Source organism: Notolepis coatsorum (assembly GCF_963971535.1).
Source record: "Notolepis coatsorum genome assembly, chromosome: 1".
NCBI lineage: Eukaryota > Metazoa > Chordata > Actinopteri > Aulopiformes > Paralepididae > Notolepis > Notolepis coatsorum.
In genome coordinates this window covers 106,638,284-106,665,684 of record NC_140165.1, presented here as the reverse complement: position 1 = coordinate 106,665,684, position 27,401 = coordinate 106,638,284, and the positions used below count along the sequence as shown (strand labels likewise).

Here is a 27,401-nt window from a genome sequence, read left to right as displayed (position 1 = left end):
ACAATATCAAAACATGCTTGGGCTGTACCGAATAGTTCGAAGCTTCGTTCATAATGTTGACATTCGAATTCTAAATCAATTTTTTTTTTTTACATTTTTATTTGCCAAGGTATGGTTTCCATACCAAATGGACGCCCCTGCCCGGATAGACCGACGCGCGGCGGGCGGGGGCCAGACTGCCAGTCCAGAGGAGCATCCACGACGACGAGCACGCCCGTCTCTCGTCAGTGCGCGGCGGGGCCACAGTGCAGTACACGCCCAGTGAGAGATCGCAGGGAGGTGGTGTCATCTAGTTGAGCTCCAGTGCGTTCTTTCTATTTATATGAGATAACAACACGGGGCTGGGCCGGGGGAGAGAAGAAGGGCTCTCTGGAGTCATATGACCCGCCGCTCAAGTCATTCCACAGATAGTGACGACAGAGAGAGAGAGAGCGCTCCTGAACCACTCCCGACTCCACATCTAGATCTAGACCCCGCTCCCGCTCCCGGACCGCGCAACAGACACAAGCGCTGCTGCAGAGAACGTTTCTAGAAGATGTGCCACACTTTGTGTTAAAGGATATATACTACTATTGAGAGAAGAGGACACAGGCCGAGCGATCATGCCGGAGGAGAAAGGTGGGTGATACTACATCTTGACTTGAGTGTGTCCGTGTGCGCGTGTGTGTGAGTGTGACTAATATAACGTCAATATTTGGAATGGCGATCAGGAATTGGATTCATATCTTTTTGCAGAACATCTGATCTGAGGTAAGGAATCTATGTTACCAGTTTTGGGTTAATCAGAACTTTTTTTCACAGATTTCACAACGTGTGTGTGTGTGCGTGCGTGTGCGCGCTGCGAGTTCACCTTGCAGAACGAAATCAGTGCTTTTTACAGAAAGGCAACCGAAGCCAATAATTCGTTTTTTTTTGTTTGTTTTTTTTGTTTGCCAACGGACTTGTGCTTTAGTATTGCGGATAGCAATGCTAACCCAATTCAACGTAAACGGTGAGCTTATAGTGTCTTCCATATTTTAGATACAATTTATCTTTATGAACTTAAATAACAAACTGTGTTTATCGAGAACAATATATAAGGTAGCCCTCTTATGTAAACCAGGCACAGGAAACCGTCTTTACTTCTTCTAATAATAGGGTTCGATAACGTGAATAACATCAACAACAAACGGAGGCTGAATGCTAATGTAATGCGCTAGAATGGTCTCCATGTATCCTTGGCAACGGCCCTGTCGTTCTGGCACCTGCCTGGGTTTCCCACTCAGGAAGCCAAGGACCAGGCGCCAGGCTAGCTGTCATGGGGAAACAAGATATAGGTTATTATATGTCAATAAATAGCCTAGTTGTTTATGCGTGTGTGTGTGTGTGTGATTGATTGATTGAACACTTTATTAACAGATTGCAGAATGGGTACAATACAGTACAGCTCAATACACACAATTGTTAAGGGGATGCAGACCAGAGAAAGACTTTTGTCTTGTTTACATCAGGGTCCCCCGTTTTCAATTCATCATAACATATAATTATGACATACAGATAGACAGTACTGCTATACATTTATGACATATCAGATTTGCAAATACAGTACTGATTGTGATACAAAAAGAGTCCAGAAAAGAGAGTATATACATTTGACGTAGAAACTGGAGGGGAGGGGGGGGGGGTACTGTACATTGGAGGAGGTTGGGTGGGTGGGGTGGGCCACTGTACAACTGTACAAGCAAAACAGTACATTGGAATATTGACAAAACCATACTTGGTCATTTACTGTACATTGGGTTGGGTTAGGACATTTACAGGGGCCAGTTTAGAATTGCAGTCTCCCGTAGGTGTTCTTTGAGAGTGTTTTTGAAAGTGGGTAGTGATTCACATTCCTTTACTGTGTGTGTGTGTGTGTGTGTGTGTGTGTGTGTGTGTGTGTGTGTGGACTGGAGACACATTTGGAGGATATGCTGCTTCCTGTATCATAGACTCGGACTAGATACATGTGTCATTTTGAGATTCCAAGATTTGTTTGTGCATCTATTGTTTGTCTGTCAATGCTTTTTTCCTCCTAAAATGTGAACACAAATCAATATATAAAAAATATATTGCGTGCGCGTGCGTGAACGGAGTGAGTAAACGTGTCTGCCTGCCTCGTGCGCGAGAGAGAAGTGAGTGAGAGAGAGATGGGGAGGGGCCACTCAATGTCATCCCTGTGTAAAACAGTAGATGCGACATATTATAATAATCAATTGACATTCTGGAATGGAACCATTGTGGCAGGCAGCCATGGGTCTGAAAAAAGTTCACAAACTTTTTGTAGTTTTAGATGCTTAGAGACCCAGGTGAGATGGTTAGAGACCCAGGTGAGATGGTTAGAGACCCAGGTGAGATGGTTAGAGACCAGGTGAGATAGTTAGAGACCCAGGTGAGATGGTTAGAGACCAGGTGAGATAGTTAGAGACCCAGGTGAGATGGTTAGAGACCCAGGTGAGATGGTTATATCTACCAGGTGAGATGGTTAGAGACCCAGGTGAGATGGTTAGAGACCCAGGTGAGATGGTTAGAGACCCAGGTGAGATGGTTAGAGACCAGGTGAGATAGTTAGAGACCCAGGTGAGATGGTTAGAGACCCAGGTGAGATGGTTAGAGACCAGGTGAGATGGTTAGAGACCAGGTGAGATGGTTAGAGACCAGGTGAGATAGTTAGAGACCAGGTGAGGTGGTTAGAGACCCAGGTGAGATGGTTATAGACCAGGTGAGATGGTTAGAGACCCAGGTGAGATGGTTATATCTACCAGGTGAGATGGTTAAAGACCAGGTGAGATGGTTATATCTACCAGGTGAGATGGTTAGAGACCAGGTGAGATAGTTAGAGACCCAGGTGAGATGGTTAGAGACCAGGTGAGATGGTTATATCTACCAGGTGAGATGGTTAGAGACCAGGTGAGATGGTTATATCTACCAGGTGAGATGGTTAGAGACCCAGGTGAGATGCTTAGAGACCCAGGTGAGATGGTTAGAGACCCAGGTGAGATGCTTAGAGACCCAGGTGAGATGGTTAGAGACCAGGTGAGATGGTTAGAGACCCAGGTGAGATGGTTAGAGACCCAGGTGAGATGGTTAGAGACCCAGGTGAGATGGTTAGAGACCCAGGTGAGATGGTTAGAGACCCAGGTGAGATGGTTAGAGACCAGGTGAGATGGTTAAACAGGATGCAAACAAAAACGCAGAAGGACAGGGGGAACAAATCCTACAGATGTTAGTTCCCTGTTGACTGTATCTTAATAGTCACATTATTTTTCATCATGCATTTTGCATGCATATAGGTCACCTGACAATTGGTCATTCATCTTCCTTTGTTTTAATTGAACTTGTTTTCTTTTCTGTAAAGTGTATTTAGTTTCTTGAAATATGTACATTTGAATAAAATGTATTATTATTAAAATCACATAATTAACCTCCGGCTTGGTCAGTCGTCCCTACTAACACAATTGGCAGTGTTAGCGGGTGGGAAGCCGGTGGGGTATGTGTCCTATTCAAGCATGCCGGTTCATGCTTCCGCGTTCGCGTTTTGCACTCTGATTGGCCACTGCTGTTTCTGGTCGCACCAATCGTGTGACGGCAAGTTCTTTCGCCGGTTAAGCTTAGGCGACTCTTTCGAAGTTGGTTAAGGTTAGAGTTTGTCTTAGAGCAGGGCGATAGAACGCCAGCCCTGATTCCAAACTCTAACCTTAACCAACTTCGCAAGAGTCGCCTAAGCTTAACCAGTGATAAACTAGGCGTTAGGTAGTTTGCTGCTGGTCGAGGCGGAAATGGGCGCGTCACGAGATTGGGGCGCACATGTCACATGACCAGAAACGTCAGTGGCCAATCAGATTCGCAAAATGCATGAACCGGTTGCTTTTCGAAATAGACGCGTCCTGGTCGTTGTAAACTGCGACCCCTACTGGTCGGTCGGGGCGCCTGTTCAGCAGGGAGGGGATCTGGGGGAGATAGCATGAACCTCTGCACGTGTTACGTTTCCCCAGTGAGAGTCCTCACTGTCAGGTGAAAAGAAGCGGCTGGCGACTCCACATGTATTGGAGGAGGCAAGTGGTAGTTCTACACCCTCCCCAGGCCGACAGTGGGGCAATGCGCGCAACGACCAGGAAGGGAATTGGCATAACGACTAAATTGGGGATGGGTGAAAAATACAGAAAGCCCAAAAATAAATAGAATAGAGAATAGAATATTAAGCACCTAAAATAATGCATATATATATTGTTTGGGTGATGTTTTTACTTGAAGGTATAGCCATGGGGATTATGGTGGATATCGTTCAATGATAGTGGCTCTTTCTACCCCTCCCCTGTGGAGTGCCCTCCACAGCTGCTAGTGCCACATCATATGGAGTGACCCTCTTTAGTGAAGTGCTACTGAGGAGGGATCAGTGGGCGAGAGGGCGAGAGGGAGAGAGGGAGCATGCCAGCAGTGTACCACCAGGGAGCTCAGGCACAACAGATGCCTGGACACTGGACAGACGCCCGGCCTAAAATCACACCTAAACACCCCCTTTGAATATATTCACAGACATATTGTAGCCACACACCGTGTCTCTCTCATAAAACATAAACCTTTCCCCTCTCTGCTCCAATGTCATGTCCTGAATAGTCTTGTTAAAGCCAATAACAGTGTTAAGCTGTCTTTAGAAAGACAGCTATGTCCAAATGGGGAGCCATAACTGTGTTTGTGCTAAAGAGGGAGGTGTGGGCATTCTGATCACTGTGTTGTTGTGACTCTCTGGGGTTAGTAGCGGCGTCACATAGCCTGCACCCAGCCCCACACGTGCACACACACACATCACACACACACACACACACACACACACATCACACACACACACACACACACACACACACACACACACACACACACACACACACACACACACACACACACACACACACACACACACACACACACACACACACACACACACACACACACACATGGACACAAACACATGAAAACATGTAGACACACATGCACACATGCACACATGCATTATGCATGCATCTCACCTACTGTACACACTCATGATAATAATGAAGGACCCTCACCACCCCAACAATAGCCTGTTGAAGCTGCTGCGGTCAGGCAAGAACAGAGAGACTCCGACTCAGCTTCTTCCCCCAGGCCATCCGAACATTGAACACTGAACTCTCCACACATGTACACATGCGCACACACACACACACACAACACACATTCTGCATTCGCTCACACACAAACGGTCACTTTAAACACAATGGAAAGGACGCTTTAAAGGAACGAGGAAAATAAAGGTCACTTTAAGGAAAGAACTGTTGTGGTTCTTGTATAGTATAGTTTAGAAATAGCAAGTATAGCATAAGGATATAGAGTAAAAACTGTATATTGTATGTACATAGGACCCAGTGCCTTTAAGTGATTTATTAACATGTCTATTTTATCATGTGATAAAAATCTTGAATCTTGTAACGTTAGGTTCCGGTCAATTGTTTCAAGTGTAGCGACTAGGTAATACAAGGTAATAATGGCAACTCTGTTTTCACACAGAAAGCCTGATTCAATCTACGTGTTGCATCAAACCTCATCCGCCGGCTTTTACTGGTTGCCAGGGTTTCCGCTAGCTGGTATTTACCAGCCAACAGGCATTCTAGAATTTAAATTGGCCTGCAAACGTAAATCTTGTGACTTGTTTAATTTTTTTTTTTTTTTTTTTTATATGTTTTTAGTTCTATGACTCCTGGAACAAAAATGACACCGGCCTTATCCTTTAAATGTGATGTGCTTTTATGTTGAGTAAGATAATTCCCTGCATTTTTTAGCAGAGCTCAATTAAACTTTTCCACCAGTGGCACTGCTGTGTCCAACTTTCATTTATTTTCAACATAGAGTATATTATATAGAGAATACAGAAAAGAGTGCACAATGTTCCCCCACAACCTGTGCTATTCTCAGCTGTAACACATTGATCTAGCATCGTATTGGCTTGTTTGCTAGTTGCTAGTGGGCGAATTGGTTGTAGGGAGGTTGGTCAGCCAATCAGAGTAGCCCTCGAAACATCAACGATCATGTCAAACATAACTGAATGGAAAAACATAGAAACAGCTGAACCCTCTGGTGCCAAGATCTGACTTATGGTAAAACCGAAGGCCTAGCACCCCCAAAAGTCTTGCACTGTGTTACTCAACTGTATTGAAAGATGAGGGGCCGATGGTGAGTGACCCCCCACCTTAAGGAACAGATGTACTCCTAAATTGAAATATGTAGCCTACAGGAAAGACATTTGGGAGCACGACCAGTTCAAACGCACACTAGCTTTGAATCTCACGTTACACATGCACCTCTTCTTCTAGGTAGCAGCATGTATATTTATTTTTAGGAGCATATATGCTGCTGTAACAGGATCTCTGTAGGGTCTAGTATGTCGCTATGCATTATACACTTATAGAGACACAGATTAATGACCAGGTGTTCCTAGAGGAACACGCAAAGCATTATGGGAAATAAGCTTACCATCTTCCGGGGTCCGACAAGAAGATATATACCAGGTAGATACTGCCTTCAGTAGAAAGCTATCTGGCTGCAAAGCCTAGCTTAGCACAATGAATTGAAGTGGATACGGACCAGCTAGCCTAGCTGTTAGCCAAAAACATCTTTCCCTGAGTTTTCAGCAACGCTAAGGGTCCGTATGACTTCCTCTCATTTGTGCTAAGCTAGGCTAGCTTGCAGCTGGATAGCTTTCTACTAAACATACACTTGGGAGTACACTTTACACCGCAATTAAATGATTTATTTGAAAAAAATTACACTCCTCTTACAATTGAAATTAACACAGATCTAGGTAGATGGGACAAACTACCCCTATCCCTTCTAGGAAGGATAAACGTCATCAGGATGAATATCCTTCCGAGATTGAACTTTCTCTTTCAAAATGTACCCTGCTACCTATCTATAACATATTTTAACATATTGAATAAACGTATCTCAAAATTTATTTGGTCCAATAAAAAACCAAGGATTAAATTACTGACTCTTATGAAACCTGAGTCCATGGGTGGTCTAGGTCTTCCCAATCTCCAACACTACTACTGGTCAGCCCAACTTCGAAATATAGTATCATGGTCATTGGGAGGACCAGACTCACACTGGATACAGATAGAAGCGGGACAGGTTGATCCTTTACCTCTAAACTCTCTTTTTTTTATAAAGAATTTTGACAAAATAGAAAATATAAAGCAATATTTCACGGTTGTGAATACCCTATCTGCATGGAAAGATTGCTCGAAAAAGTTTGGCATAACTAAATGCATCTCTGTTTATTCACCTATTCATCAAAACCCTGACCTAAAAAAATATTTTCATTCAACTGATATAAACAAGTGGAGACACTTGGGGGTAACTCAACTTAAAGACCCTTTTCATAAAAACAGGAAATTAAAAGCATTTCAGGAGCTAAGAGAAGAATACAACATTCCTAACTCAGACTTCTTAAAATATATGCAAATTCAAAGCACTTTAAGTTCACTTACTAAAGAAAACAAGTTAAGCTTTGAAATGACAGAATTGGAAGAAAAACTAACTACCTCATCCACAATTAAAGGTAAAATCAGTGAACTATATGAAATTCTAACTAATGAATGCCAAACAGTCTTCCCAGCTCTATTAAGATGCTGGGAGACGGACCTGGCAACGAAATTTGAAGAAAACAATTGGCAAGATATCTGTGATCGAACTTTCTTTCCCTTTACAAGCAATAAGATCAAAGAAAGTAATTTCAAATTTATTCATAAATTCTACCTTACTCCTGTAAAAATGCACAAAATCTCGAAAGAAAACTCACCAAATTGCCCAAGATGTAAAATTAAAGAAGGAACATTTCTGCATATGTTCTGGCAATGTAGCAAATTGAAGCATTTCTGGAACAAGATCCACTTATTTACTAAATCTGTCATGGAGTTGGAATTTGAGTTATCACCATGTGTCTATCTATTAAATAATATAACAAACTGCCACTTAGACCAAAAGAAATGCAGACTGTTGGTATACATAACATATTTTGCAAAGAAATGTATACTTCTTCTATGGAAAAATGAAATCGCACCAACATTCAATATGTTCATAGAACAAATATCTCAGTTTCTTCCCTTAGAAAAGATAACGCTTGAAAAGCACAACCAGGGTCACTTATTTCAAGAACTCTGGAATCCACTCTATACTCAACTGGAAACTCATAATGTAGTCCTATAAATGTGTCATATCTAAATAACAGACGTGGAGTTTTAGCAGATTAGATTAGCTGATCTGTTGAGGCTCTTTGTCTGCGTATAAGTGCCTGGTTGCCTGCGCATGGCTGTCAAACCCTGCCCCCACGGGGTCGGGTCTGGGAAAGGGAGCTGAACACGCAGCGGCCCGGACCCTTCTCTGTCGGAGTAGCTATCGATAAGCAGGTGTGAGCAACTGGGTGCTATAAAATGTCACTGTTTACAATACCGACATTTGCACTTTTATTCCTTATTCCTTATTTACTTATGATTTACCTACTGTCCCTTTATTTTATTTTATTTTACTTTATTTTTATTATTATTATTATTATTTTCTTTTTTTTGTTGTCTAATTGTTTATTTGTGTGTATGTGGGCAAGTGTATGTGTGTCTGTGTGTGAGTGTGTGTGTGTATGCCTGTATGCGCGTGTGTGCGCGTGTACGTGTGTGTATGTCCCAGTGTGTGAGTGTGAGTGAGAGATGGGAGAATGGATTGAGTGGGGAGCACAAGGAAAATTGTTAAAAATTGTTCATGAGAGTGACACTGAACATTCTGTAGATCTGTCGATTGAATGTGAAACCTCATGAAAAATAAAAAGATTTAAAACTACTAAACATACAGAGATGAAATTGGTATCTATCTTGTCTCTGGAGAAGATGGTAAGCACATTTCCCATAATGTCCCATATGTGCTGAACCAATTTGGCATACCGTACCGTACTGTATGGCAGCGTTTTTGCACTGGTGCTGTTCAAAGTGCTGACTGTGTGTTTTCTAGACGCTTTATTGATGAGTCATGCTGTTGTTCCTCCTGGGTTTTAACATGGATCTATGCTGAGCCACATCACTCTTCCACACAGTTGTTCTCTACTTTGTCTCTTTACCTCCAGCACTGTTTCTCTCACTTATCTCTGTCATAAACAGTAATGAAGGCAAGTCTGTAATCACATGCACACACACACACACACACACACACACACACACACACACACACACACACACACACACACACACACACACACACACACACACACACAGCAATGTGTGCTCATGGTGGTGTGTTGTGATTTTCTGCTGCATCATGGTGTGCTCCAGTCACATGCTATTCCACTCTCCTCTCCTCTCCTCTCCTCTCCTCTCCTCTCCTCTCCTCTCCTCTCCTCTCCTCTCCTCTCCTCTCCTCTCCCATAATATTAGGTGTCTTAGCGGAAAAGTCACCACATCCAGACTGTTATGTCAGCATGTTTTGGCTGCATAATCCCAGTGAAGTTGCTCTGTAATGTTAGGGTATCATGCACGTGCCGGCCTCTGTTTCCATCTCTCTCTGTGTCCCTCTCTTTTTCTCTTTCTCTCCTTCTCTCTGTCTCACATACACAAACACATTCTGTACACACAACATAAACACAGTTTGATGTGTCAATGCTTTGATACGTGCTAAATGGCATAATAGATAGAGTGCTCTGCACAGGCACAAACACGCATTCAGCATCCTCTCGGAGTGTGAGTGAGAGTGTGTACACAAAGCAAAGCTGCTGTGTTATATTAACCATTTCATATGCTCTGTCATGGTCTGCCATTCCTGGACATGCTTATCTCACAGCACACACACACACACACGCGCGCACACACACACACACACACACACACACACACACACACGCGCACACACACACACACACACACACACACACACACACACACACACACACACACACACACACACACACACACACACACACACACACACACACACACACACACACACACACACACACACACACACACACACACACACACACACACACACACACACACACACACACACACACAGTCACACACACACACACACACACACAGTCACACACACACACTTGAGAGGAAAGCAAAACAGATAGTCCATAACAGCCAGCTGCAGAGACACGTGGGAGCCTTCGCCAAAGGCTGTGTTTGTCCAACGTCACAGAAAATACTCACCATCTGGTTCGTAGGAATGGAATAAATCATGTTTTGAGACAAAGATGATATTGACATCTGAAGTATTGACTGAATGTCCCGAAAAATTATTTCCTCATATTTCTTGTGCCGCATCGTCTCGGTCGACCCTCTAGGCCAGACCTGGGCAATTTACGGCCTGCGTGCCACGTCCGGCCCTTTGGACATCCGTGTCCGGCCCGCGGTCAATCAGAACGGCGTACCAAAGGAGGGGGGGGGGGGGGTCTGCGTGCACGAGCGCCTGTCAGCTCAGTGTGTGTCTCTCTCTACAATACGTAGCTCTGAGCCGACAACACAGCACACACAACACAACACAGCGTTGGCAGCAGCTATCAATCGTATTGGAGAATTCTGTGTTCACGGCGAAGAGGACAGATATTAGGCCATTATTATTATTATTATTATTTTGTCTCTGTCTCAATGAAGACTGAGCCGGCGAGCGAGAGTGAATCCAATGATGACTTTGCCTAGCTAACCCGCACAGTCCGCTTCCATTCATTGTGCTAAGCTAGGCTAATAATAATAACTGGACTTTGGAGAAGTGAGCCAGATAGCTTTCTACAGAACGAGTCAATGAATGAATCACGCTAGAAATAAATAACGCCTAAATGCTGGCTGTGTGTGTGTGTCTCTGCATTCAGTAGAAGGCTATCTGGTTGCACGTTATTAGCCTAGCTAACCGGCACTATCCGCTTCCATTCATTGTGCTAAGCTAGGCTAACATGCAGCCAAGCTAGGCTAACGTGATAAAGCCCAAGACATCACAACTACTGTATTGCTTTTGGTATAAAGTACAAAATCAATTGCATGTCTTTTAACATACTGCAAAACATCTCTTCAGTGTTTGTGAAGATTAACAAGTTGAAAATAAAATGGAACACTGATGTAATGATTGTTTTAGTTTTTACTGTTTATTATTTCTATATGTTTACTCTTCTGATTACCAGTAGCAGCTCATCAAAATATACAATCCCTCCTATAGTTACACATACTCAGTCCTCATATCCCTCCTAGTTACTCATACAAGTAAAAATAACTGAAAAATATCTAAAGCATGTATTGCTTTTTGTATAAAGTTGATCAATTGCATGTCTTTTAACAAAACATCTCTTCAGTGTTTGTGAAGATGAACAAGTTGAAAATAAAATGGAACACTGATGTAATGATTGTTTTAGTTTTGACTGTTTATTACTTCTATATTTCTATGTTTATTCTTCTGATTACCAGTAGCAGCTAATCAAAACATATAATTTACTATTTTTTACAATGGGAGATAATGAATATTGAGCATAATTAAGTTCAAGTTATCATTGGTTTGGCCCTCCAACACAGTTTAGGTTTCTTATGTGGCCCCTTGTAAAAATGAATTGCCCACCCCTGCTCTAGGCCTAGGGTGATCTGCTCGGTTGATCTGCTCAGCTGATCTGCTGGGTTGATCCTCTCAGTGGAGCCTCTCAGTGGAGCCTCTCAGTGGATCCTCTCAGCTGATCCTCTCAGTGGATCCTCTCAGTGGATCTGCTCAGCTGATCCTCTCAGTGGATCCTCTCAGTGGATCCTCTCAGTGGATCTGCTCAGCTGATCCTCTCAGTGCATCCTCTCAGTGGATCTGCTCAGCTGATCCTCTCAGCCGATCCTCACAGTTGATGCAGTCATTCTAGTCAGTCTGTTGGAGTGTTTTCTATGTCCCTCTGCTGAATGTGTTACATGCTGGAAAATGAGAAGCATGTCTAGTGGCAACATTATAGTATTTGCAAATATTGGGTGACCTTTAACTGCTTCTGGGGCCAAGAACGAGTTTACTCGTTATTGCCCGCCAATCGAATTGCGCCAATAACGAGTTTACTCGTTTTTTATGATCGTTATTTCCTTTATTCGCTATTGCCATTCATAATTCATCCAGCAAGGCTCTGGGAGACTCTGGACTCTGTCTGATATTGCAACGGCTCAATACCGCTGCCAGGTGGATTTCGGGCGATGTTGCACCCACTCTAAACAGGATGGGGCGCTCTGTGCATCGGTGAATATGTTCCGGGCAGAGCTCTCTTGTTATGTGGATCCAGACAAACACTCTAGTGCAGGGGTTCCCAAACTTTTTCAGCTCGAGACCCAAAAGAGAAATTTGGTGTTTCCCCGGGACTCAAACTTACATCTCAAATACATCATGAATTGCCATAACAGAGCGGCTAGGTGGCACAGTGGGCAAGGCGCTCGCCACCAACGCAGGAGATGCTGGGTTCGAGCCCAGCTCTCGGCGTTGCTACCAGCTTGGCTGGTCGTTCATACTAATACAATTGGCAGTATTAGGGGGTGGGAAGCTGGTGGGTGGGGATCGGACGTTGTGGACAGCGACTCCTACAGGTCGGTTGGTGCGCCTGCGCAGTAGAATCAGGAAGCGACGGGGGCGGCGTGTCCCTCCCACGCAGACCCTCGCCGCTGAGAGATTGCGCTGTGCAGGTGAAAAGATGCAACGGCTGCTTCCTCGAGTACCGGAGGGGACACGTGATGCAAGGCGTTGTCCACATTGCAGCCGGCTTGTGGGAGGCATGGCCTAACAACGTTAGAGACAGGGGAGGGTAGAATTGGACAATACGAAATTGGGGACGGGAGAAAAATAGAAAAATGGGGAGAAAAAGTAGATAAAAAAAAAATGTATTGCCATAACATACATTTATAAACTACTGATAAAGAACACAACAAACCATGAATTTCAAATGTATATGAAATGTATTTATTTAATTATAAAAGTACATCACAGCAATAATCAGAGTGTAATGTTAAGTTGCTCACCACCTCATAACCTACAATTTTGTAACACTTTTAAATGAACAAACATGTTCTACTCTCCTTTCTATTCCTCACCCCTTTTTCAACTCTCCATTTCTTACCCCCTCCCTCAGTCCCTCAACCTTAAACCCCAACATTGAGCAACATTCTGATTAATTTGTACTGACTTATTTAAAAATTCTACTGACCTGAGAAGGGGTATAATATTTCATCTATTCTGGGCTTGGTTTTTGAAAGTGCCATTCTGAGGTCATGCTGAGCATTTAGTCTGTTTCTGTATTTGTTTTTCAGGTATGCTAGAGTAGAAAACCCAGATTCACATAAGTGTGTGGTGCCAAACTGAATCAACACATCTACAGCTTTTTTTATAAAGCTTTTTTTATAAAAAAAAAAAGAAAAGAAAATAGATTAAATTTTTATTTATTTATTGGCGACCCAATAAAAACGGGTCCGCGACCCAGAGTTTGGGAAACGCTGCTCTAGTGCATTGGGTCGCTTTCTGGACGCAAGAATCAATATGCTTTCGGTAGGGCTGGGCGATTCATCGATTAATCGATTTTATCGATTAATTCGAATGAATGATTTAGGACGATTTTGAAAATGTCAAGAGTCACCTTTTATTTTACAAAAAGTGATGTTTGGTGAGAGTTAGATTTGCACTTTATTAATCCCAATAGGGAAATTCATTTTTGTTTGATGATCAAGAGGCACCTTTTATTTGTTTTAAGTGAAGTTGGTTGAAAAAGCAAGTTATTGCACTATTAATCCCAATAGGGACATTCATCTTTGTTTGATCAAATATATATATATATATATTTCTTTTAAGTGAAGATTGGTGAAAGTTAGGTTTGCACTTTCATAATTCTTTCACAATTCATCTTGGTTTGATAATTTTTTTGTGTCAAATAAAAACAAAGGTTATTTGAATCATTTCCTTGGTGTTTCTAGTTTTCAAGAGAAAAAAATCGATTAAAATCGAAAATCGGATAAAAAAAAAAAAATCTGAGATTTTCTTTTTAGGCCATATCGCCCAGCCCTAGCTTTCGGCGTTTATTGCATCATACAAACGGAAAACGGATCTAGCAGATGGAAATCAAATAATTGGAATATTTTTTCTCCAGACTCATCGGCCACAGGTAAGAGGAATCTAATGTTAATTCCAGCTCGATTGTCCATTTATTTCATTGCAATCCATCTGATCAACGTAGGATGTCGTACTAAAGAAAGCCGTTACTGACAATCAAGGAATCATAAACGACCCCCCCCCCCCTTTCCTTCACGCACGATGGAGCATAATGTATACCGATCATATGCATTTGAATTTTTTAATGTAGCGTGTATAGGGAAGAAACGGCAATCGATTATGTATAATATGCGTCTGGGCCTATAACTCGCGTTCTAGGAATGACCGCAGACCACTCTAAAAACATACTTATATTCACGACGGTATTAACACGACAATGTATGAATGGAAAAATATAACGTTCCCACATCCGGAACGATAGATACCCGATGTTGAATGGGCCATAGTAATGTCGATATATAGCTATAATATTAAAAAAGTTATAGCCCTGCAAAGAAGGTGAGTGACTCCATAGGCTTACAGCGCTGGCAGTGAGAGCTATAAGATGGTCAAACTGCGTGGCAGAGATTGTGTTAATAAGCACTATTTAAAGAGGACCTCTGTTGGACAATAACATTGGAAATGTAATTTACAGATGTGTTGATTAAAGGGTAAAGGTCAGATATCTGGAACCCTTACCAAATGATGATGTTGATAGTTTCTAGTCCGTTCTCAGCACAATTTATACTAAGATAAGATATTCCTTTATTGATCCCCTTGGGGAAATTCAGGCATCATAGCAGCATGAGGGGGGGGGGGGTACAGGTAGTAAAAACAACACAGTGTACATGTAGTAAAAACAACACAGGCAGTGTAAACAATTTGGTCAATATGGTCAATATAATTTACTATCTGACTAGCTGAAGAAATATTCACATTATTCACAGTGCCACATAAGGTGCAGTATGCCTAAGGTAGTGTTATAATTTACTATCTACTAAGTATACATTATCTGGCTAGTTAGCACACACTTATGTCAAAACACTTAAGTCAATGAGATCAAGCTCCTGTCTGTATTTAGTTGAAGAAGACAAATTAAATCCAGTTTGTGTGCACTCACTGTGGAGTAGATTTCAGTGAGCATATGTGTAATTCTATGTACATGTCAGTGAGCGTGTTGATAAGTAGCAAAGGGTTAAAAAAATCACAACTATCCCGTTAAACTATCCAATAATTTATTACAAGATCCTATGATTATTCATTGATTAAGCTTTTCTGTAGTCAAAGAATACTATTCCATATCCACAGGTCTATTCCATATTCACAGGTCTATTCCATATGCACAGGCATATTCCATAGCTGTGTCCTTTCATACAGTACTAGGTTGTGTCCTTTCATACAGTAGGTTGTATCCTTCATACAGTACTGTAGGTTGTATCCTTCATACAGTAGGCTGTGTGTCCTTTTATACAGTAGGCTGTGTGTCCTTTCATACAGTAGGTTGTGTCCTTTCATACAGTAGGTTGTATCCTTCATACAGTACTGTAGGTTGTATCTTTCATACAGTAGGCTGTGTGTCCTTTCATACAGTAGGTTGTGTCCTTTTATACAGTAGGCTGTGTCCTTTCATACAGTAGGCTGTGTCCTTTTATACAGTAGGCTGTGTCCTTTTATACAGTAGGCTGTGTCCTTTTATACAGTAGGCTGTGTCCTTTCATACAGTAGGCTGTGTCCTTTTATACAGTAGGCTGTGTCCTTTTATACAGTAGGCTGTGTCCTTTTATACAGTAGGTTGTGTCCTTTCTTAATAAAGGCCTGCTAGCCACCTTGCATGGTGTCATTTTCCAATGAAGTCAGAGAGAGTTTGACCCCAGGAGTGAGAGGTCAAATGCTCCAGTCAGGTTGCAGGCGTGAGAGCACAGATCATGGTGAAGCCTCATTGACTACACAGCTGGTGATGATCCATACAGTGGCGAATCCTTATGGAAGCTAACGGAAGCCATGCCTCCCTAATATTAAAATATGAATTAATATCAAATATGAAAAAAATGATTTTTTTTTTTTTTTTTAATATAGTTTACATTCTTTTTCATCTGTGCATCTGTGTTATAATTTTTTCTTTTTTTTTTCTTTTTAATGTCTCCCTCTTCTCCTTCTCACTCCCTCTAACACACTGTCAGCCTCACTATGCTCACTGCAGCAGGAGAGGAGGCAGATGGTAGGTCTCTTTCTCCAGGCTTCCAGCATTATAGAGTCCAAATCCGATCCTAGCCAATCAGATTCGAGCTGACTGCCACAGCTGACTGCCAGAGGAAAACACTCAGCATATTTTCCCCTCTGCACTCTGAACATTGTATTAACCCGTAACTGTTCCCACGGGCCGAATATTGCCCCGATCCTCGCGAGATTAAATCCACGGGGACCTCTCGGCGTGCCGAAGCTTTTCCTAAATCACTTCCATCATCGAAAACGAGGGGAAAAGGTCGGCTCGTGACCCTGAAAATGTTGCGTGATTTTAAAAACGCTGTATTAAGTGAGCCTATTATGGGATCCACGCGAGCTTTCTATCGTGGAAACATCTGGGCGTCCCGCAACTTTTACTCAATCACATGTAGCCCCTAAAATGCTTAGAAAAGGAAAACAGAAAGCGTGGAATAAACTCGCCGAAACGGAAAAGTGTCCCACGGGCGCGCCGTGATTCCGATCCGCGTGAAAATATTCACGGCCATAGATGAGACCGTGGGACACCTTTTTGCAACCGAATATGTGTCTCGAATTTGCTCCCACACGGCGCGCAAAATCGTGCAAGGAAAGATCGGACCAAAAATTAACCAATGCTCCAGCAGTATTAATGACCCTGATGTAAACAAGACAAACGTCTTTCTCTGGTCTGCATCCCCTTATACAATTGTGTGTATTGAGCCGTACTGTATTGTACCCATTCTGCAATCTGTTAAATAAATAAAAAGAAAGTTTGACTGGCCGCCGAGCCATACTGTAGTGTACATGGTGACTGCTTGACTTAAAAAAAAATATATATATATATATTAATAAAAATATTTAATAATTTTTTTTTTAATAATTTTTTTTGGCTTCCCCTGTTATTTTACCCACGCGACGCCACTGGATCCATATATACTTTTTTTCAATTTAGCCTTTATGTTACCAGGAAAGTCTACTGAGATTCTAAATCCCTTTTCCAAGGGAAACCTGGTCAAACATGACATTAGTAGTTAGTTACACAATGAAACATAAAACAGACAATACAGTAGAAATACAAAGTATTTGGTAAAATAGATAGCTTACAGTAAAAATGTCATATCGCTATATCACAAGTCACAGTCAGGATCAGAAATAGGAGCAAACATCTTGCATAATTGATTGGGGACGAAGAAATTATTTATTATTATTGATGTGGTGAGAACATAAACATTATATAGCTTAGCCCAGTGGTTCTCAAACTGTGGTACGCGTACCACTAGTGGTACTTGGTGGTACTGCTGGTGGTACTTGAAAACATTTCCAAAAAAGCTAAAAAAAAAAAAAAAAAAAATCCGGTCAGGCCACTGAACTTAGAAGCAGGCCAGGCCAGTGTTTCTGGTTGCGGCAGCGCGATAGTTAGATAATCTAAGTGGGGAACAACCAGGAGATCACTGTGACAGAGAGTAATGCAGTCTAAACAGTCATAAAGCTTTAATTCAACTTCAGCCCTGATCATAACCATTTATTTTTAGATTTCTTGTAATGTCAGATAAAAAATGAAATACTCCCACTTTTCTGTAAAGAGTTGGTGTTAAATCTGACATTACAAAAAATCCATCAAAATATGTGTTGCTGCTAATCATTGACACATGCCTAGCCTGTAATAATCCCCCCCAGAAAAATGTACTTTGCATTTGATATATTGTAAATATTTTACTTTTTGTGTGTTTTTTTTAACAATAATTTGTGATGCCATCACACAAACTGGCATTTAAAGGGTAAACATTCAAACATGTATTGAATATGTGTTTTCTTTTCTTTTTTACAATAATTTGTGATGCCCATCACAAACACTGGCATTTAAAGGGTAAAAATTCAAAGATTCCTGCACCAGTTTTTGTAACAAAATAATTGTGTGTGTGTGTGTGTGTGTGTGTGTGTGTGTGTGTGTGTGTGTGTGTGTGTGTGAGTGAGTGTGAGAGAGAATGACGGACAATTGCTTGCTGTGTGAGAGAGAGAGAGAGAGAGAGAGAGAGATAGAGAGAGAATTAAGTACATTTGCTGAAATACAGTTGTTCTTAATTTTCTCACTTGCTATGTGAGAATGTTAGTTATTATGTTCTCAATGCCCCTTGCATTGTATGATTTGTGTGGAAGCGTTTGCTAGTTCTAGTGCTATCCCTTTGTACATTGTGACTGTGTCTGACAAAAGTTAACAATAAATAATGGTATTAGGAATACATTTGCCTCCTGCGTGAACTGTGCATAGCTGAATAGACTGTATTTTAACGCCGGTCATATGGTGGTACTTGGAGAGCCAGCTACGTTCTCAGGTGGTACTTGGTGTAAAAAGTTTGAGAACCACTGACTGGCTTAGCCTATACTTACAGCCATTTTGATCACGTTACAGTCATTATCTATTAAATATAGCCTAAGAAGGCGATTGGAAGCACTCAGGGTAAATAAACTACTGGTAAATAAATTAGGTACTCATTTACGGGTCTGGAAAATATGCCAAATGTTCTGCATGATATTTTGTGCATTAATAACGTTTAATAATGTTACTAATGTTTAATAACGTTCACAATTAGAGCCTAAGAGATGAACAGGCACGAAACAGGCTTTTTAAATAATGATGATTATGATGATCTGAAATAATAAAAAAATATATATATTTAAATACCTAACTAACCTTTTACTGTCATGCACTTCTCCTAATACTAAACCTACACTGTTGCACTCAACACTTTGATGAACATTGTTACTCAGCTGATAGAGTTGTGCCCTTCCTGATGACTTGTCGTATAGAACTTGCAAGTCGCTTTGGATAAAAGCGTCAGCTAAATGACTAAATGTAAATGTAAATGATAACAATACTCTTTTTACTGTGGTCGTATGGGAAACATTTGACTATGAATAGGCAGAAATTAGGCAAATTTGAATGACATTTGAAAACAAATTATACAATTTTCACATATTACCACATCAAAGCGTAAAATGCTTACAATTAACATGTTAATTGTGTGTTGTATATTATGGATATTACCAATAAGAAACTATCATTAGGCACCTGGCTGTGCTTTGTAACACCAGTTTATTGGCTTCTATTGCAGGCACATTTTACAGTTAACACATTGGTTGCCAGCCGGATATCACGATTTATCGCTTGGATGCCACCACGTTAATCAATGGGAGGACGAGCACATTTGTGAACGCATAAACTATATCTTAAATTATGGCTATGTGTCTAATACACACGTCGCTTATCAATGACTTGCTTGCAGACAGTCAACATGTACGAAACGGATTGTTTTTTCATCAGTACATTTCAGAGAAATTCCGCGAAAATAGCCATTTACTGGAATACACAAAACACGCTGATTTATGAATTTATGAATTATCGAGAGTATTTGTGTTCTTATGCACGATACAAAAGCGGGCTGAAAAATAATTTATTCGTGCCGCGCTCATCGCCTAACGCCACACACACACACGCACGCACGCACGCACGCGCACACACACACACACACACGCACGCACGCACGCACGCACGCACGCACGCACGCACGCACACACACACACACACACACACACACACACACACACACACACACACACACACACACGTTGTGAAATCTGTGAAAAACAACTCTGATTAACCCAAAACTGGTAACATAGATTCCTTACCTCAGATCAGATGTTCTGCAAAAAGATGAATCCAATTCCTGATCGCCATTCCAAATATTGATCGCGTTTATTGATCCAACGTTATAGTCCGAAACGCATAATCCAAGCTGCTTCCAGCCTCGCCAGTGAATCTGGTAACACGACACTGCTTGCCAGAGATAGGAAAACCCTGGTCCGGAGTTTTTCTCTGATGCACTTTTTCACTCAATCCAATCCAATGATGTGCATTACCATCATACCACCGGGAGACGATAGGGGGCGGTATTTGCCCTTTTCGAGCTCAGAGCCATTCCCAATGCTAATGTCAGGCTGGACGGATGAAAAATGAATGGATATCACTAATAAAAGAAATAACGATTAAATAACGAGAAATCTTGTTATTGGCAACCAACGCATGGCGGCCAATAATAACGAGATCTCTCGTTGTTGGCACCCAATGTGTTAATCTCAAATCAATAATGCTTTTTTAATGTATACTGTACATCTGACAGGCAGTTTGGTATTGACATTCGTCCTGACAGCCCTGGTCACCATTCATTCTCATACGAAGAATTTACAGTCTGATTGATTCTGGGCACCAGAAAACGAACCCTGCCACAGTAATGTGAGCACAGGAAACCCGCCCCCTGCTGTTCCTGCAGATGGCACACACCCGGAATGTTGCAGAGCACCATGGAATCCCATGGAGTCAACGGCGCATTCTATTTTTAGGGGAGGTGCTACTGCTGCTGGAGCAAGGCTTTTAGAAAAGGAATCTATTATATGGCTGCCTATAGACGGTTTCACTGGACTTCTGTTGCTAGGGAACAGTTTGGAACTGTATTTCCTGTCAACTATTACATTAGCCAACGTTGCAACAGGAAATAAACCTGGGTCCTTTTCAAATGATATTGTTGTCACTTTGAAAGCGTCTATATTTGCCACTGTGCAACTACAATATATTGGCCAGTGGTGCATGTACAGTATGGGCTTTTTTTACATTCATGTGAAGAAGGCTTTTCATATATGTTTGTGTGTAAATGTTTGTGTGTGTGTGTGAGAGAGAGATAATGTGTCTGTAATATGTTCAACCTGTGTCTGGAATAGGGCTGCAACTAACGATTATTTTGTTATTGATTAATCTGTCGATTATTTTTTCGAATAGTCTATTAATCTAAACGAGTAATTTACCAGAAAAATCTGTTCTACAATTGATTCTATTTGCAATTTAATATTTCAAATGTTTTACTATTATCCTCAGGTCACATGGGTAGTTGCCTCTTTGACACCACATACTGAATACCCAGAGTAGGAGATGAGCCATGAAGTTTATTTATGTCTATACACGCTGTGTAGTGTGGATGCCTACTGTACACAAGTAGGGTTAGGGTGAGACCTTATTCAGAGGATGAGTAGCAGATAACAGGCCTGGACACACTGATTGATGACCTGGACAACTGGGGCTGGTAGGAGAGGGAGAAGGTGGACAGAGAAACAGAGAGACAGAGAAAAAGACAGAGAATGGAGTTGAAAGAAAGAACACATGCAGGTGTAGTCACGCACGCACAGGAGAGAAAGAGAGGGATGGAAGAGGAGATGAAAGGAAGGAATGTGAGGTAGAAGAAGATTATGACTTGCTGAGCTACTGCACTTGCCTCATTCCCTTCACCATATTGGTCCAATTTGATGCAATGAGGGGTACAGATGTGGAAGTGCCTGTTCATTTGAATGTCCTTCTAGGGTCCTGGGGCAGAACGGTTCCTGTACCAGGCTCTGATGCAGCCTGTGAGCGAGCTCTCCACGGTGCACCTATAGACGTTTGTGAGGATGCTGGTGTTCATGCCAAACTCCCTGTCTCCTCAGGAAATAGAGCCAGTGGTGAACCTTCTTGACCACTGTGTCCTCTCTGTAGGCCGTCTCCTCGTCCTGCAGGACGGTTAGTGTCTTCACCTCCTCTCTGTAGGCCGTCTCCTCGTCCTGCAGGACGGTTAGTGTCTTCTCCTCCTCTCTGTAGGCCGTCTCCTCGTCCTCCAGGACGGTTAGTGTCTTCACCTCCTCTCTGTAGGCCGTCTCCTCGTCCTCCAGGACGGTTAGTGTCTTCACCTCCTCTCTGTAGGCCGTCTCCTCGTCCTCCAGGACGGTTGGTGTCTTCACCTCCTCTCTGTAGGCCGTCTCCTCGTCCTCCAGGACGGTTAGTGTCTTCACCTCCTCTCTGTAGGCCGTCTCCTCGTCCTGCAGGACGGTTAGTGTCTTCTCCTCCTCTCTGTAGGCCGTCTCCTCGTCCTCCAGGACGGTTAGTGTCTTCACCTCCTCTCTGTAGGCCGTCTCCTCGTCCTCCAGGACGGTTAGTGTCTTCACCTCCTCTCTGTAGGCCGTCTCCTCGTCCTGCAGGACGGTTAGTGTCTTCACCTCCTCTCTGTAGGCCGTCTCCTCGTCCTCCAGGACGGTTAGTGTCTTCACCTCCTCTCTGTAGGCTGTCTCCTCGTCCTGCAGGACGGTTAGTGTCTTCACCTCCTCTCTGTAGGCCGTCTCCTCGTCCTGCAGGACGGTTAGTGTCTTCACCTCCTCTCTGTAGGCCGTCTCCTCGTCCTGCAGGACGGTTAGTGTCTTCACCTCCTCTCTGTAGGCCGTCTCCTCGTCCTCCAGGACGGTTAGTGTCTTCACCTCCTCTCTGTAGGCCGTCTCCTCGTCCTGCAGGACGGTTAGTGTCTTCACCTCCTCTCTGTAGGCCGTCTCCTCGTCCTCCAGGACGGTTGGTGTCTTCACCTCCTCTCTGTAGGCCGTCTCCTCGTCCTGCAGGACGGTTAGTGTCTTCACCTCCTCTCTGTAGGCCGTCTCCTCCTCCTCCAGGACGGTTAGTGTCTTCACCTCCTCTCTGTAGGCCGTCTCCTCGTCCTCCAGGACGGTTAGTGTCTTCACCTCCTCTCTGTAGGCCGTCTCCTCGTCCTGCAGGACGGTTAGTGTCTTCACCTCCTCTCTGTAGGCCGTCTCCTCGTCCTCCAGGACGGTTAGTGTCTTCACCTCCTCTCTGTAGGCCGTCTCCTCGTCCTGCAGGACGGTTAGTGTCTTCACCTCCTCTCTGTAGGCCGTCTCCTCGTCCTCCAGGACGGTTGGTGTCTTCACCTCCTCTCTGTAGGCCGTCTCCTCGTCCTGCAGGACGGTTAGTGTCTTCACCTCCTCTCTGTAGACCGTCTCCTCGTCCTGCAGGACGGTTAGTGTCTTCACCTCCTCTCTGTAGGCCGTCTCCTCGTCCTGCAGGACGGTTAGTGTCTTCACCTCCTCTCTGTAGGCCGTCTCCTCGTCCTGCAGGACGGTTAGTGTCTTCACCTCCTCTCTGTAGGCCGTCTCCTCGTCCTCCAGGACGGTTAGTGTCTTCACCTCCTCTCTGTAGGCCGTCTCCTCGTCCTCCAGGACGGTTAGTGTCTTCACCTCCTCTCTGTAGGCCGTCTCCTCGTCCTCCAGGACGGTTAGTGTCTTCACCTCCTCTCTGTAGGCCGTCTCCTCGTCCTCCAGGACGGTTAGTGTCTTCACCTCCTCTCTGTAGGCCGTCTCCTCGTCCTGCAGGACGGTTAGTGTCTTCACCTCCTCTCTGTAGGCCGTCTCCTCGTCCTCCAGGACGGTTAGTGTCTTCACCTCCTCTCTGTAGACCGTCTCCTCGTCCTGCAGGACGGTTAGTGTCTTCACCTCCTCTCTGTAGGCCGTCTCCTCGTCCTGCAGGACGGTTAGTGTCTTCACCTCCTCTCTGTAGACCGTCTCCTCGTCCTGCAGGACGGTTAGTGTCTTCACCTCCTCTCTGTAGGCCGTCTCCTCGTCCTGCAGGACGGTTAGTGTCTTCACCTCCTCTCTGTAGGCCGTCTCCTCGTCCTGCAGGACGGTTAGTGTCTTCACCTCCTCTCTGTAGGCCGTCTCCTCGTCCTCCAGGACGGTTAGTGTCTTCACCTCCTCTCTGTAGGCCGTCTCCTCGTCCTGCAGGACGGTTAGTGTCTTCACCTCCTCTCTGTAGGCCGTCTCCTCGTCCTGCAGGACGGTTAGTGTCTTCACCTCCTCTCTGTAGGCCGTCTCCTCGTCCTCCAGGACGGTTAGTGTCTTCACCTCCTCTCTGTAGGCCGTCTCCTCGTCCTCCAGGACGGTTAGTGTCTTCACCTCCTCTCTGTAGGCCGTCTCCTCGTCCTCCAGGACGGTTAGTGTCTTCACCTCCTCTCTGTAGGCCGTCTCCTCGTCCTCCAGGACGGTTAGTGTCTTCACCTCCTCTCTGTAGGCCGTCTCCTCGTCCTCCAGGACGGTTAGTGTCTTCACCTCCTCTCTGTAGGCCGTCTCCTCGTCCTGCAGGACGGTTAGTGTCTTCACCTCCTCTCTGTAGGCCGTCTCCTCGTCCTGCAGGACGGTTAGTGTCTTCACCTCCTCTCTGTAGGCCGTCTCCTCGTCCTCCAGGACGGTTAGTGTCTTCACCTCCTCTCTGTAGGCCGTCTCCTCGTCCTCCAGGACGGTTGGTGTCTTCACCTCCTCTCTGTAGGCCGTCTCCTCGTCCTCCAGGACGGTTAGTGTCTTCACCTCCTCTCTGTAGGCCGTCTCCTCGTCCTGCAGGACGGTTAGTGTCTTCACCTCCTCTCTGTAGGCCGTCTCCTCGTCCTGCAGGACGGTTAGTGTCTTCACCTCCTCTCTGTAGGCCGTCTCCTCGTCCTGCAGGACGGTTAGTGTCTTCACCTCCTCTCTGTAGGCCGTCTCCTCGTCCTGCAGGACGGTTAGTGTCTTCACCTCCTCTCTGTAGGCCGTCTCCTCGTCCTCCAGGGCGGTTAGTGTCTTCACCTCCTCTCTGTAGGCCGTCTCCTCGTCCTTCAGGACGGTTAGTGTCTTCACCTCCTCTCTGTAGGCCGTCTCCTCGTCCTGCAGGACGGTTAGTGTCTTCACCTCCTCTCTGTAGGCCGTCTCCTCGTCCTCCAGGACGGTTAGTGTCTTCACCTCTCTGTAGGCCGTCTCCTCGTCCTGCAGGACGGTTAGTGTCTTCACCTCCTCTCTGTAGGCCGTCTCCTCGTCCTCCAGGACGGTTAGTGTCTTCACCTCCTCTCTGTAGGCCGTCTCCTCGTCCTGCAGGACGGTTAGTGTCTTCACCTCCTCTCTGTAGGGCGTCTCCTCGTCCTCCAGGACGGTTAGTGTCTTCACCTCCTCTCTGTAGGCCGTCTCCTCGTCCTGCAGGACGGTTAGTGTCTTCACCTCCTCTCTGTAGGCCGTCTCCTCGTCCTGCAGGACGGTTAGTGTCTTCACCTCCTCTCTGTAGGCCGTCTCCTCGTCCTGCAGGACGGTTAGTGTCTTCACCTCCTCTCTGTAGGCCGTCTCCTCGTCCTGCAGGACGGTTAGTGTCTTCACCTCCTCTCTGTAGGCCGTCTCCTCGTCCTGCAGGACGGTTAGTGTCTTCACCTCCTCTCTGTAGGCCGTCTCCTCGTCCTCCAGGACGGTTAGTGTCTTCACCTCCTCTCTGTAGGCCGTCTCCTCGTCCTGCAGGACGGTTAGTGTCTTCACCTCCTCTCTGTAGGCCGTCTCCTCGTCCTCCAGGACGGTTAGTGTCTTCACCTCCTCTCTGTAGGCCGTCTCCTCGTCCTGCAGGACGGTTAGTGTCTTCACCTCCTCTCTGTAGGCCGTCTCCTCGTCCTCCAGGACGGTTAGTGTCTTCACCTCCTCTCTGTAGGCCGTCTCCTCGTCCTGCAGGACGGTTAGTGTCTTCACCTCCTCTCTGTAGGCCGTCTCCTCGTCCTCCAGGACGGTTAGTGTCTTCACCTCCTCTCTGTAGGCCGTCTCCTCGTCCTCCAGGACGGTTAGTGTCTTCACCTCCTCTCTGTAGGCCGTCTCCTCGTCCTGCAGGACGGTTAGTGTCTTCACCTCCTCTCTGTAGGCCGTCTCCTCGTCCTCCAGGACGGTTAGTGTCTTCACCTCCTCTCTGTAGGCCGTCTCCTCGTCCTGCAGGACGGTTAGTGTCTTCACCTCCTCTCTGTAGGCCGTCTCCTCGTCCTGCAGGACGGTTGGTGTCTTCACCTCCTCTCTGTAGGCCGTCTCCTCGTCCTCCAGGACGGTTAGTGTCTTCACCTCCTCTCTGTAGGCCGTCTCCTCGTCCTGCAGGACGGTTAGTGTCTTCACCTCTCTGTAGGCCGTCTCCTCGTCCTCCAGGACGGTTAGTGTCTTCACCTCCTCTCTGTAGGCCGTCTCCTCGTCCTCCAGGACGGTTAGTGTCTTCACCTCCTCTCTGTAGGCCGTCTCCTCGTCCTCCAGGACGGTTAGTGTCTTCACCTCCTCTCTGTAGGCCGTCTCCTCATCCTGCAGGACGGTTAGTGTCTTCTCCTCCTCTCTGTAGGCCGTCTCCTCGTCCTCCAGGACGGTTAGTGTCTTCACCTCCTCTCTGTAGACCGTCTCCTCGTCCTCCAGGACGGTTAGTGTCTTCACCTCCTCTCTGTAGGCCGTCTCCTCGTCCTCCAGGACGGTTAGTGTCTTCACCTCCTCTCTGTAGGCCGTCTCCTCGTCCTGCAGGACGGTTAGTGTCTTCACCTCCTCTCTGTAGGCCGTCTCCTCGTCCTCCAGGACGGTTAGTGTCTTCACCTCCTCTCTGTAGGCCGTCTCCTCGTCCTGCAGGACGGTTAGTGTCTTCACCTCCTCTCTGTAGGCCGTCTCCTCGTCCTCCAGGACGGTTAGTGTCTTCACCTCCTCTCTGTAGGCCGTCTCCTCGTCCTCCAGGACGGTTAGTGTCTTCACCTCCTCTCTGTAGGCCGTCTCCTCGTCCTCCAGGACGGTTAGTGTCTTCACCTCCTCTCTGTAGGCCGTCTCCTCGTCCTGCAGGACGGTTAGTGACAGTGTCTTCACCTCCTCTCTGTAGGCCGTCTCCTCGTCCTCCAGGACGGTTAGTGTCTTCACCTCCTCTCTGTAGGCCGTCTCCTCGTCCTCCAGGACGGTTAGTGTCTTCACCTCCTCTCTGTAGGCCGTCTCCTCGTCCTCCAGGACGGTTAGTGTCTTCACCTCCTCTCTGTAGGCCGTCTCCTCGTCCTCCAGGACGGTTAGTGTCTTCACCTCCTCTCTGTAGGCCGTCTCCTCGTCCTCCAGGACGGTTAGTGTCTTCACCTCCTCTCTGTAGGCCGTCTCCTCGTCCTCCAGGACGGTTAGTGTCTTCACCTCCTCTCTGTAGGCCGTCTCCTCGTCCTGCAGGACGGTTAGTGTCTTCACCTCCTCTCTGTAGGCCGTCTCCTCGTCCTGCAGGACGGTTAGTGTCTTCACCTCCTCTCTGTAGGCCGTCTCCTCGTCCTGCAGGACGGTTAGTGTCTTCACCTCCTCTCTGTAGGCCGTCTCCTCGTCCTCCAGGACGGTTAGTGTCTTCACCTCCTCTCTGTAGGCCGTCTCCTCGTCCTGCAGGACGGTTAGTGTCTTCACCTCCTCTCTGTAGG

The 27,401-nt window shown here is 45.2% G+C and overlaps 1 protein-coding gene across 1 annotated transcript in view; it reads left to right on the top strand.

The window, feature by feature from the left end:
• The first annotated feature begins 416 nt into the window (after nucleotides 1-416).
• Nucleotides 417-27,401, top strand: part of ablim2 (actin binding LIM protein family, member 2) — a 116,671-nt gene continuing 89,686 nt past the window's right edge. Inside the window, exon 1 of the mRNA XM_084336522.1 lies at nucleotides 417-618. Coding sequence (XP_084192648.1) covers nucleotides 603-618 — 16 coding nt within the window. The 5' untranslated portion in view covers nucleotides 417-602. The remainder of the gene's footprint in view (nucleotides 619-27,401) is intronic.